Source organism: Hippichthys cyanospilos, chromosome 7, assembly GCF_059441005.1.
Source record: "Hippichthys cyanospilos isolate Australia breed blue-spotted pipefish chromosome 7, RoL_Hcya_1.0, whole genome shotgun sequence".
Lineage (NCBI taxonomy): Eukaryota > Metazoa > Chordata > Actinopteri > Syngnathiformes > Syngnathidae > Hippichthys > Hippichthys cyanospilos.
Genome location: NC_142375.1, coordinates 14,367,761 through 14,379,686, shown reverse-complemented (window position 1 = coordinate 14,379,686; position 11,926 = coordinate 14,367,761). Strand labels below are relative to the sequence as shown.

Below are 11,926 nucleotides of genomic sequence, written 5' to 3'. Positions count from 1 at the left end.
AGTCTCTTGAATAAAACACACATGTATAGACAGTTACCCTGGTTTTACTTAACAAATGTTGAACACCAGAGCGAAACAGAGAGCCCAAGCATAGTCAATGAACGGAAGTATTGATTTCTGCCCATGATGTAATGAATCTATGAATTTTGAACTAAAAAAGTAAATGCTTACAAGTCATGATGGAACGCCCCCCCCCCCCCCCCCCCCATAGTAAATGCTTGTTTCTCTAAAAATCAATAACAACAGTGTTATACATTGTTATACATGTCAGAAACACACATCAGCAAATTGAAATGAAAAGCACATTCTTTGAGTTGCATGACCAGCATGAACTGTATTGTGGACCTCAGTCTGACGTGATCCCCCAAAACAAACAAGACTTGTAGTTGCAGTCAATTTTTTTGAATACCCAAATTGTCAGCACTCCATAAGCAAGTCCAATATCAAGTTGCATCTGTATGTTGCTCAGCAACACCCTCCACATGGCCCTGCCTTTCTTTGAAGAAGTTCCTCTGTTCCGTGATGACGTTTTTCAGAAGGGCAATGTTTACACCATCCACACAGTTGAGCACTCGCGCACAGACCCTCATGTCAACATCTGTGAAACAAAAAGATGTTCAATCAATTAAAAGGAAAACCAACAACACAAAATTGTAATCTTCAAGGTTATATAACGTTTGTGTTAAGAGATGACAACATTGGACAGCGTTTCCTTACCTTCGGCTGTTTCTATTTCACCAAGAACAACATACTGGGCTCCAAATATGGGATTAAATGGTTCCACGAATGAGGTATTGACGATTACATGGTGCTCTTGGGATGCATGCTGAGTTGTCAGTGAAGCCTGGGACTTCTCCGGCTCATAGCGGGTGAGTCTACAAAAATGGGATGTGATTACTTGTTTTGCTCATGCTCATGTTGTTCTACAATTTGCCTTTATGCAAAGTCAATTAAATTAAATTATTGTGTGCATGGGGTTGTTTTTGTTGTTGTGAAAGCTGTTGATTTAACTGGCGGTAAACAATTTTATTTACTTTTCAATTTCATTGCATTTCAGTTTTTTTTCAGTGACGAAGCCACAGACGGCTACATTCAACAGAAAATTCTATTCTGGTAATCAACTAATATGCCACTGTGTAAGCAAAATGATAAAAAAACGAAAACTCTTCAAGCACTAGTAAATATCATACCTGCCAAAGGTTCGGACAGATTCTCCGCCTTGAAACGCTCCAAACTTAACTTCCCAAGGGAAATAATACACAGCAGTTGCAGGAAGCATCACGTCGATGTCGTAATATTTTAGTGTTCCGCGCTATGTGCAAAATTCGATTTACGTAGCTACTGTAAATGTGTTAAGGCAAAGAAGAGTAGTTGGAAAAAATAAAACTTCCGGGTTTTGTTCACGTGACCAGACGTCACCCACCTCTCTGAGTAGAGTGAACAGGTCGCTCGGGTCAAGATCACGCATACGTACTTCGTCCTCTTTCTATTTTTCTCTGTAAAACTATTTTTTTTGGAACTGAAGCATGAATCCTGATATACTGAACGAGAGGCAAAAGGCAACATTCGACGTCGAGCAACTCACCAACATATTAAACGGAGGCCCCGAGAAGACCAAGCGGAGACGTGAAATTGGTAACTTGTCGCCATGTGCGATCAAGCTGGTCATTTTGGACTTGAACCTATTTAGAATCTATGCCCAAATGTTTCTAAAATTGCTGTCCAGAATTATTAAATCGCTGTATCAAGTTAAACGAAACAAAATTCGGGCGGCTAATTTTAGCTAGCAGCTCTCGTAATGTTATTCTTCATATTTCCCGATATTCTGTTAAATTTACAGAACAAGTGCTTGATTTGATCTTATGATTGTATTTAGAGGTTGATCGCTCGCCTCGTTGATGATGTCATTTAATTTGTAAAAGCTAGCTTCCATTGGTAACTTGCCCAACCTATCTCTTTAGAGCCAACGACTCGATTTTCACTCAGGCGAAATGTCATGATACTGTATACAGTTGTGTCCCACCAAACAATTGTCACAATTAATACGCGGGCTAATCATATACTTTGTCATCTTTTAAAGTACTTTAATTGATCTGCATTAATAGATGTAGTTTTTTTGTCCAGTCAAGTAAAATGATCACTCACCATACACTATAATAATGTACCAGGGACTCTGGTAGGGAATCACAGCACGTGTCATACATAATGCTCTTGACAAATTGGTCCAACTTCACTCATTGTGTTCAAATCACTTGTGCAAAGAGGCCATGTAGAACATTTGAAGGAAATGAATCGAGTTCTGACATTGTTACAAAGCTGAACTATTCATCACTAGAAAGGCTGACACTGGCATGCGTTGTAGTCATGTTCGCTTTGTACAAATACTAAAGGCTTTTCAGTAAGGAACTCTGGCCTACTTCGGCATGTATCTGGGAAGCTTCTTAATCCACGGCATGGCATGCAAAAATTGAGGCTAACATTAAATGACTAATGGGGGATGGTATGGATTGCATGACCTTGCCACACACCCAGTGTACAAGACTATTTGACACAGTGGCACAGGTACCTGTGCAGTTTTTATTTTACTTTTTCTGTAGGTTACTGGTATGGTAAAGTTATAAAACTAGAGTAGGAGTTTACAGTTTATCTCAGTAGACAGTAGAAAACATTGACATGTTTATTGTGTGTGTGTGTGGGGGGGGGGGGGGGGTCCCCGGGGGTCCCCGTTTTCACACACACCTATGATGAGTAAGAACATTGTGATATACTGACCCTGTTATGCCCCAACACACTTTAAATACATCTATACTTTTTTTTTTTTAAAGAACACCTTCTAAAGTGACCCTAAATTATGCAGTGTGGCCTTGCTTTTATTATTCGACATCTCTCGCACTGGCATGCTGCAGCACTATGTTGTAAGGACCAGTTTGCCTGTCTAGCATAATGTAAAAAAAAGACCCTTTTTATTTGTTTCCATTGTGTGTGTATTTTGTCTCAGCAGGATATCAGTTACTCACATCCTACCCAAATACATAAGACATCATTGGATAAGCCAGGATGTCCTATACTGAGCATGTAGAACTTAGTTGGGTAGCTCGACTGAGGCCAGTGATATAAACGAAAAACAAAACTCAACGATAGTGGTCGCAAAAAGACCAGGTTAAGTTTAGCGGAGGCCCAAATGACGTACTCAATATCATGAGGGTTCAACAGTGTGTTGATTTTCCCTCATTTGCTCTGCAGAGTCAATGGTCCTGAACGATCCCGACTTTAAGGATGAGGACCCAAACTTCCTGTCTCGCAGTGAGCGCTATGATCAAGCTGTTAGAAAAAGTGCCCAAATGATTCTCAAGCTGAGGGAGTATGGAATTGCGGACCCAGAGGAGATCTACTGCTATAAGAGGTTTGTGATGACAAATTTGAATGAGTACAGGTCTTACACACACAACCTGACCATATACATCACTTCCTTTTTATAACAAGGCAAAAACACCATGTTAAGTTGTCATTTTGGAAAAGTGGCAGAGAGCCTTATGTACACGGTGCTTCGGGCATTGAGCATTTTGTATAGATAAATAAAGTTGGAGCAAAGTACATTAAGAGATTAAAACCATGTCAAAGGGTGTATGTATTTTCCAGCTCGTAGGTGCAAGGAATAGAGCTTGCTTTAATACATTACACAACTATGTGAAGTATTTGGTTATATATTTACTTTTCTAAACTTCTATACTGACCTTCAAAAAAAAAAAAGTATATATATATATATATATATATATATATATATATATATATATATATATATATATATATATATATATATAGATATATAGTTTTATTTTTTTTACGTTATGCATAGCACTGACTTTGAGGCAGTGCAGTTCAGTCTGAGTGAAAACCTACAGTTTAGTCTCATGGTTTTTGAAGTTTAGGACATTGAGCCTATCAAGAGAACGTAAAAAAATCTGAACCTTTTAAACCAAACCTTGCACATTGAAAACATTGATGAATCATTCCCGACCCATTAGGTAAGAGCACCTGCATTGTAAATCCAGCCAAACCGACGTGTCACATTAACACTTTCACTAGTGTTTGCTTCATCTGCTAATAAGAAACAAACAAAAATGAGGGGTAAACAATCAAATGTGGGCACAATAGGCAAAATATGACTCACATGATGGTCTTTTGCCCATTGTAGTCATACTGATCCAAATTATTTTGGTTGGAAATTATGAGCTTTTACTACAAGTCATGTAAAATTCCCATTATCCTAAGAATTTCATTTAGGGTTTATACCTTATCCACCTACTTTGACATCACTAATTGATTGTATACGTTCCCTTCATCCAGAATGTTTCGAGGCAACTTTCATGAGGCAATGGGATTGCACTTTGCCATGTTCATCCCAACCCTCTATGGCCAATGTGACCCTGAGCAGGCCAAGAAATGGTTACCTCTAGCAGAGTCTTACCAGGCGCTTGGCACGTATGCTCAAACCGAGCTAGGTCACGGTCAGTTTTTGAGCACACCTTTATTTTCTATTTTGGAGACAATCAAAATCAGTTTTTTTTTTTTTTTTTTAACTGGTGAAAACAGGCCCATTTTAACGTATGAACGTGACTCATCTTGTACAGTATGTGTTTGACAGGTCAATATCCAAGCACAGATTATTATTACTTGCCTACTATGTACAGATATCAGTAGTCTCACTTTTAGGTTTGAATAACGGTAGCTATGAGTCAATTATTTTTGTGATTAGCTATATTTCAAAATTAAATCAGCCATCTCTTCTGTGCATATACTTTTCTCTGGTAGATGTTTTTCAACTACAGTAATATAAGCATTATTCAATGGAAATAATGAAATCGCAAATTGTTGCGAATTTCAAAAAGCCTATAAGAATCTAATCTTCCCTAATCCAGGAGTCAACTCCTCAGGTGGATCTCTGTACTTGTAAATTCCAATGGGTGAGGCTCACTCACAAGGAATATGAAGTACCTTTCACTTTTTTCGCCCCTTTAAACATGATAACAAAATGTAGAAAAAAATATAACATGGATGTTAACAGTCCATAAAGAGGTTATTGTAGCCTCCAACTCATTATCTCTTTGTACTCAGAAAGGCTGAGAATCCTGGCAGGAAGAAAATAGGTCAAGTTATTGTTTTTTTGCTGCCCCGTGAATGTCTATTTTCCAGTGGTATTTCACAAAGTCATTAGAGAGGCATTGAACGACTTGCAAAGTCTTTCTTTTAGACTAAAAGGAAGAATCTGCAAGTAGTTCAATAAAGGTTCTGCAAATATAATAAAGGTTCTAAAATTTAGAACCTTTATTATATTTGCAGTAGCTCTACTGCACATAGATCAATCAAATTTGCGCATTGGCGCTGGAACAGTTCTGGCATTTATCTGTCTTTAGCTTATAGAAAATAGATATTACCCCAACCTCATATGCTATCACACAGTGAGATTGCATCAATCAGTCAGATAGTTAGACACATGACAACGCCAACTGCGACAAGGCCCAGTAAATTCAACACAAGTAGATGGGAGAAGTGTGACACCACACTCCTGTCCTTGCATTGCCAATTCTTCTTCTGTTACAAATGGATCTTCAAGACAAATTATGCACAAATGATTGTAACAGATTCTGCATGACATGCTCACAATTTGAATAATTTTTTTCTCTCTTCTTTCTTTATGGTTACTTTTCTCATCATCTTTCCATCTATCCACCTATCTACATTTATTTTAATTTCTCCATGAATTTCTACTTGATTTGGCTTACGCTTTTCAAATTTCTCCATCCTCAAAAATGCTTGTGTGTCGTTCGCTCCTTGGTTCTTGCTTGGCATTGCCACCTGGTTTCCTGTTCCACCGGCCTCCGCCCTCTATGCTTTAGCTCCGTGCACCCGGGCAGGCCCGATCCTTTTGATCTGCATCTTGGAATGTTCCTGCCCACACTGCTCAACCAGGCCACTCCAGAACAAATGGACCGCTTCTTCATGCCTGCCTGGAACCTAGAGATCATCGGCACCTACGCTCAGACTGAGATGGGCCACGGTAAAATACTGAAGAGCATGGCTCAAAGGCCACATACTGATTTTTGCTGAGCTGTTTTAAGGAGTTAAAAAGAAGATTGCTTTTGCAATGGCCTTGTGAATTCTAAATGTCTGGGCCAGAAGATTTACCCTTTTACCACGTTGGGCGAACCCTCCAAAATTTACATGAGGTAAATCTATTACATATTCCAGTTTTGATGAGTCAGTCAAACTGGAATGTGATTAATTATAGCACAATGTGCTTGGCAATAGATACGAAAGCATGTATAATAGTCTGTCAAACATATACAAGGTGCAGTGCTTTACTCTTCAATTGTAATGGAACATTGAGTTAAAAAAAAGATGTAATGCTTTTATTATTTATACAGTACTTGAAAATTGAGTTAGCACATTTGTGGCAACTCTTATGGGCTTGTTTTCTACCAAGGCACTATGTTTTTTTTTTCCCCCCGCTACAGTCTTGTTAGTTTATTGCGATTGACATAATTAAATCGCATATCTTCATTGGATTTTATGTAACTGTGCATCTTTATGGCTGTCTTCCAGGCACACATCTCCGAGGACTGGAGACCACAGCCACATATGACCCCGCTACACAGGAGTTTATTCTAAACAGTCCCACTGTCAGCTCAATCAAATGGTGGCCTGGAGGCCGTAAGTACAAGTACACATATTCTGAGACCAGCACAATTTTCTTATATTTTTGAGATTTGTGATTTTTTCCAAATCAGAGTAAATAATGCATTTTGAAACCTAATTGTTTGAAAATCTAAATCAAATGCTAACACACTTTATACAATGCCTGCTCTTTTCCTAGTTGGAAAGACCTCAAACCATGCAATTGTACTTGCCCAGCTTTATACGCATGGAAACTGCCACGGTCTGCATGCTTTCATCGTACCTATTCGTGACATGGACACACACAAACCACTTCTAGGTAACTACAATATTTGACAAATTCCTCTATGTAAATGGTCATATCTGGTCATATTTCTGATTGCATGGAAACACATTCTTTTTTTTTATTGGCATAGGTGTTGTTGTTGGCGATATTGGACCCAAATTTGGTTTTAATGAAGTTGACAATGGCTTTTTGAAACTTGACCATGTGCGGATACCACGGGAGAACATGCTCATGAAATATGCCAAGGTCAGCTGATTAATGCACATTGCACAGTCACAAGTAATTTTAGTCTCTCACAGAGAGCAGTAGAACTCCAGCTGTACTAATTTGATAAATGTCGGTGTATATAGATTTTTCCAAATATAGATTAGTTTCGTTAACAAAACTTGCATGTTAATTAAGCAGCAAGAGCTTTTAATTGGCATATTTCAAATACTTCAGTGGACGGAGGGATACAATGATTTGATTAGAGGCTCGACATCATCAACATACTGAATACTTAATGTCTGTCCACTAGGTAGACCCAGATGGCACCTATGTCAAGCCGCCAAGCGCTAAGCTTACTTACGGCACCATGGTTTTCATCCGGTCCATGATTGTCGGTGAATCCGCCCGGGCCCTTGCGAAGTCCAGCACCATTGCCATCCGCTATAGTGTTGTCCGTCACCAGTCTGAAATGCGGCCTGGGTAAGTCACAACTGACTTGCACAATTTGAATGATGGTCACACACTGGTTTCTCTTCCTTTTTGGTGTTCTGATTCATTATAACAAAACATACTGAACATTTGTGTGTCCTGCAGAGCGCCAGAGCCTCAGATCCTTGACTACCAGACGCAGCAGTACAAACTGTTCCCTGTGCTTGCCATGGCTTATGCCTTCACGTTTGTTGGCCAGTACATGAACCAAACATACCACCGCATCACTGGAGATATCAACCAGGGGGACTTCAGTGAGCTGCCAGAGGTACTCATAGCATGTTTACACCCGAATCAGCACGATCATTACAAATGCATAAGGACGAACATTCAAAATATCTACATTAGGATTTGTTTGCTGACTCCTAATGAGTTCTTGGATGATATTCACCCTTTGTTTCCTTTTCAACTTTTACCATGGTGTAGCTCCACGCTCTATCGGCAGGTCTGAAGGCTTTCACCACGTGGGCTGCCAACTCTGCCATTGAAGTTTGCCGTATGTCGTGCGGAGGTCACGGCTACTCCCGCAGTAGTGCCTTGCCAGACATATATGTTGAGTTCACCCCAACATGCACCTATGAGGGAGAGAACACAGTCATGATGCTGCAGACTGCAAGGTGTGTCTTTGCACGCAAATATGCAAGTGGACTTTTAGGTCTCCTTTGTTAGATGTTGGTATTTTTCCTGAAAGCCTTAGTGGAAGTCCATTTACCATTTTCACACTTCACCCCTTGTTTGGGTCTTTACGTGTGGGGCAGCACATAAGGACGACAGTGTTCTAGTGCAATGGTGTAAAAGCCTGTCAGATCGTAACAGAGAAGCTTTTCCTCCTGGTTGGTCTTTTCCTTTTTGTGCTCTGAAATCACACTGCCAGCCTCTTTCTTATTGGGACACACCATCTGACGTCACAATGACACCAGTCTCAATTTGAACTGTTTTTCTCAAAAACAGATGATTCCAAATAGTTTAAAAGCTGGATTAACTAACAATGTTACTAGCTTACTAGAATCCATGTTAAGTGAAACCAGAATAGATCAGAACATAAACATAATGACAGAGTGACATCACTTTGTCAGTTTATTAGAATTAGTGTCTCAGCTGAGACTATTCCAGTTAAAGCGAAGTGAAGCATCTGCTTTGCAAAAGGTCATTTGTTTTCAGTGGACGGCACTGGGAAAAGTTTTCTACAGTACGAGAAGGATAGCCAATATTTGAGGGCCACAACATAACCCTAAACACACATCCCTTCAGCAGTCCAGTCAAACCAGATATGCGAGCAACATACACACTCCTAGAAAAACAAAAGGACAAATACAGTATACTCTTATCGCTTTTTGGGCTTTGTTGATTATCCATATTAGTTAAAACTATTCTGTAGATTGTATGTTAACTTGCTGAGCTTGTCCTTATTTTTGTGATTATTTACATTGTGTGTTTTGCCCAGATACTTGATGAAGAGCTACAGGCAGGCTCAAGCTGGTCAGCGGCTACATGGCATTGTGTCATACCTGAATGAGGGAGAGCATCAGAGAATCCAGCCTCAGCTCGTTGCCGCAAGATCGACTGGGCTCAATATTCATGACATGTCCAGCCTGCTGGAAGTGTACAAACTACGAGCTGCCACGTATGAGAGATAACCGTAGAATTATCAAAAAAAACAGCAGCTGATTTGTATCTCAGCTATGCAAATGATCCTTCTGTGTGTTTAGTCTGGTCGAGTTGGCAGCCAAGAGCATCCAGAAGGAGCTGCAACACAACAAGAGCCAAGAGGACGCTTGGAATAATAGCGCGATCGACCTGGTCCGAGCTTCTGATGTAAGATCATTTCATGTAATCCGAATTTCCTAAAATGACCATGCAGCATTAACAACTTTCACACTGTTCTGCTGTAATTAATTTATTCTCTTTCAGATAAACTACAAAACATTCTCTATATCGACTACTGCTTGGTTAAGCTTAGATTAAATTACAATGTTCTTCTGTATTTGACTTCCTCCAGGCCCATTGCCACTATGTGGTAGTGAAACTCTTTGCTGAAAAATTGGGAGAGATTGATGCTGCCCCCGTACACTCAGTGGTATTGATGCTTGCTCGTCTTTATGCGCTTCATGGCATTTCAAACAATTCTGGAGACTTCTTACAGGTACAAATTTATGTCTACATTGGTGCATTAAGATACAAGTTTGATTTGACCACGCTTATAACTCAAAATAGTTGTACCATTTCCCCCAACCCCCCAAAAAGTTGTAGCATGTCTTTTCATAAGGAATATAGGACTCCATGATATATTTTATAAAAGAGTACTGGCAATTATTCCTAAATAGAAGTACAAATAAACAGTGTTTGTCTTGTGGCATCATTTGAATGGCTATTGTGCTTTTTAGCGCTTGTCCACCTGCATGACGCCCAATACGGATTTTTGCCCAATCTGACCTTTTTAAGTACTCGTTCACATCACAAAAACAAACACAACTACTAATGTGAGCCGAACATAATTTGTGATAACACTGCATACAGAAGTGAAATCTTTTTTGCTGCCATGAAGGCGATGAGTCGTGACTTCAACATTGCCAAGTACTTCCGTAAAATCGTATTGACGTACCAATTTCCTTAATACACATGCAGGACAGTTTTGAGCCTTTTGGCATTCACACACAGGTCACAAACAGGTAGCACTTATTTGGAAATGTGAAAAAGCTCACGAAAAAATCGGATTTGGCAAAAAAATTGTAATTGAGCATCAATCCCTGCAGTTAATCCCTCTTGTAAATGTTAATGTTTTCTCACTCTGTACGTTTCAAGCTGTCATTGTTATCCAAATTTTCATCTTTAATTTTTTTTCGCCCTCAGGCAGGACTGTTGAACGGGTCTCAGCTGCTGCAGATCACTACTCATATCAAGGAGCTGCTTTCTGAGCTGAGGCCAAATGCTGTGGCGCTGGTAGATGCCTTTGATTTCCATGACAGGATGCTAAATTCAGTTTTGGGGCGATACGACGGGAATGTCTACGAACACATGTTTGAATGGGCCCGTCGCTCACCACTGAACTCCACAGAGGTCAGCAAACGTCACTGGAAAGGATTAGAATTGGCCACAAATCTTTTTTTACCCGCGGTCACTCATCATTTCAATTAACGGTTGCATTCCTTTTTCTGCAGGTCCACGAGTCCTATCATAAGTATCTGAAGCCACTGAGGTCCAAACTGTGATCTGAACTGCACACCCGATTGCAAGCATTTCAATTTTGGAAAAAAAAAGTGGACTATATAATTTCAAACCTCAACAATTCTATTGATTTTGCTCTCACCTCATTAAGACTCACCTGTATATTTAATCAGGGCTAGAGAGGTTTTTGATGAAATATTTTTTACATATTTTGATTAAACATAGTTTTAAATTATAGCCAATTCGTAATTATGAATTGTATGTTCATGAAAATTCAGTTATCTAATTATGTAATATGTCCTAATTTTTCATCCTTTCTGTTGTATCCTGATGGCAGTATTTGTTTGCCAGTTAAGTTTTTTCAAACAAGAACAGAATGCAACTATGAATATTACATAACAACCCCAACACCAAAATCTTTGGTTATTTTCCGTAGGCAGTGCTGCTCGTATTGCTTTGGAAGTGCATGCACCTCAATGTCACAACAGGTATTTTAAGTAAATCTTAAACCCAAAGCAAACTATAAACGCATACTCTCAAACTCTTGGCTTTTTACTCCCTAAAATCTGTGCGTAATGTCTGGAGGTTTGAGGGTGATAGTTTTTTGTGGCTTAGTGTTTTGGGGCCGATCAAATTATTCAGCCAGTGAGTACATTTCATACGATTTCAACAATATTCTCTGTAAAATTTATCTATCAATTTAATTTACAGAAACGTATTTTACGTATTTTACTTTTACGGAAACCAATGACAATTTAAATATTTTTTATTGCAATCCAGTATGTGCCTGTGTATTTGAGCAAGACTAAAATTTCTGTCTTGCCGAGGAAGCATTTTGTTTCTGTATTTACTGATGTATATGCTGTAAAGGCATGGTAACACTTAGCTGAGATGTTTATTAACCATAATTGGTTGGATGTTTGTTCACGTTTCTAATAAAATTGATAATTTGACATGTTGTCAAAAATAAATATTCATTAAGCAGTTGCGCATCTGTCCTTCTGTGTAGATCATTAATAACATGCTTAAAAAATAGCCATAAACTGTTAACTGAAAGCTTATTGCAAACAAATATTTTACATTGATGTTTGTGTATTATTGTTC

At 39.0% G+C, this 11,926-nt stretch overlaps 2 protein-coding genes across 3 annotated transcripts; one reads left to right on the top strand and one right to left on the bottom strand.

Annotated features, from left to right (window-relative positions):
- Positions 1-209: 209 nt before the first annotated feature.
- Positions 210-1,845, bottom strand: ten1 (TEN1 subunit of CST complex). Its single transcript, XM_088418775.1, has 3 exons — positions 1,191-1,845; positions 718-875; positions 210-598 (listed from the first exon to the last, which is right to left on the bottom strand). Exons 1-3 carry the CDS (start codon positions 1,277-1,279, stop codon positions 444-446), a joined length of 402 nt encoding a protein of 133 aa, XP_088274901.1. The 5' UTR covers positions 1,280-1,845; the 3' UTR covers positions 210-443.
- On the top strand, positions 1,405-11,806 carry acox1 (acyl-CoA oxidase 1, palmitoyl). 2 transcript variants are annotated; one of them, XM_088418773.1, is made up of 14 exons: positions 1,405-1,635; positions 3,244-3,403; positions 5,898-6,058; positions 6,604-6,711; positions 6,875-6,994; positions 7,092-7,207; positions 7,479-7,648; positions 7,763-7,925; positions 8,084-8,274; positions 9,102-9,281; positions 9,367-9,472; positions 9,657-9,800; positions 10,508-10,714; positions 10,816-11,806. In XM_088418773.1, the coding sequence occupies exons 1-14, from the start codon at positions 1,527-1,529 to the stop codon at positions 10,864-10,866; spliced, it is 1,986 nt and encodes a 661-aa protein (XP_088274899.1). In that variant the 5' UTR covers positions 1,405-1,526; the 3' UTR covers positions 10,867-11,806. The 2 variants fall into 2 exon arrangements, with proteins under 2 accessions (XP_088274899.1, XP_088274900.1); XM_088418774.1 differs by lacking the exon at positions 5,898-6,058 and adding an exon at positions 4,348-4,508.
- Positions 11,807-11,926: the final 120 nt, after the last annotated feature.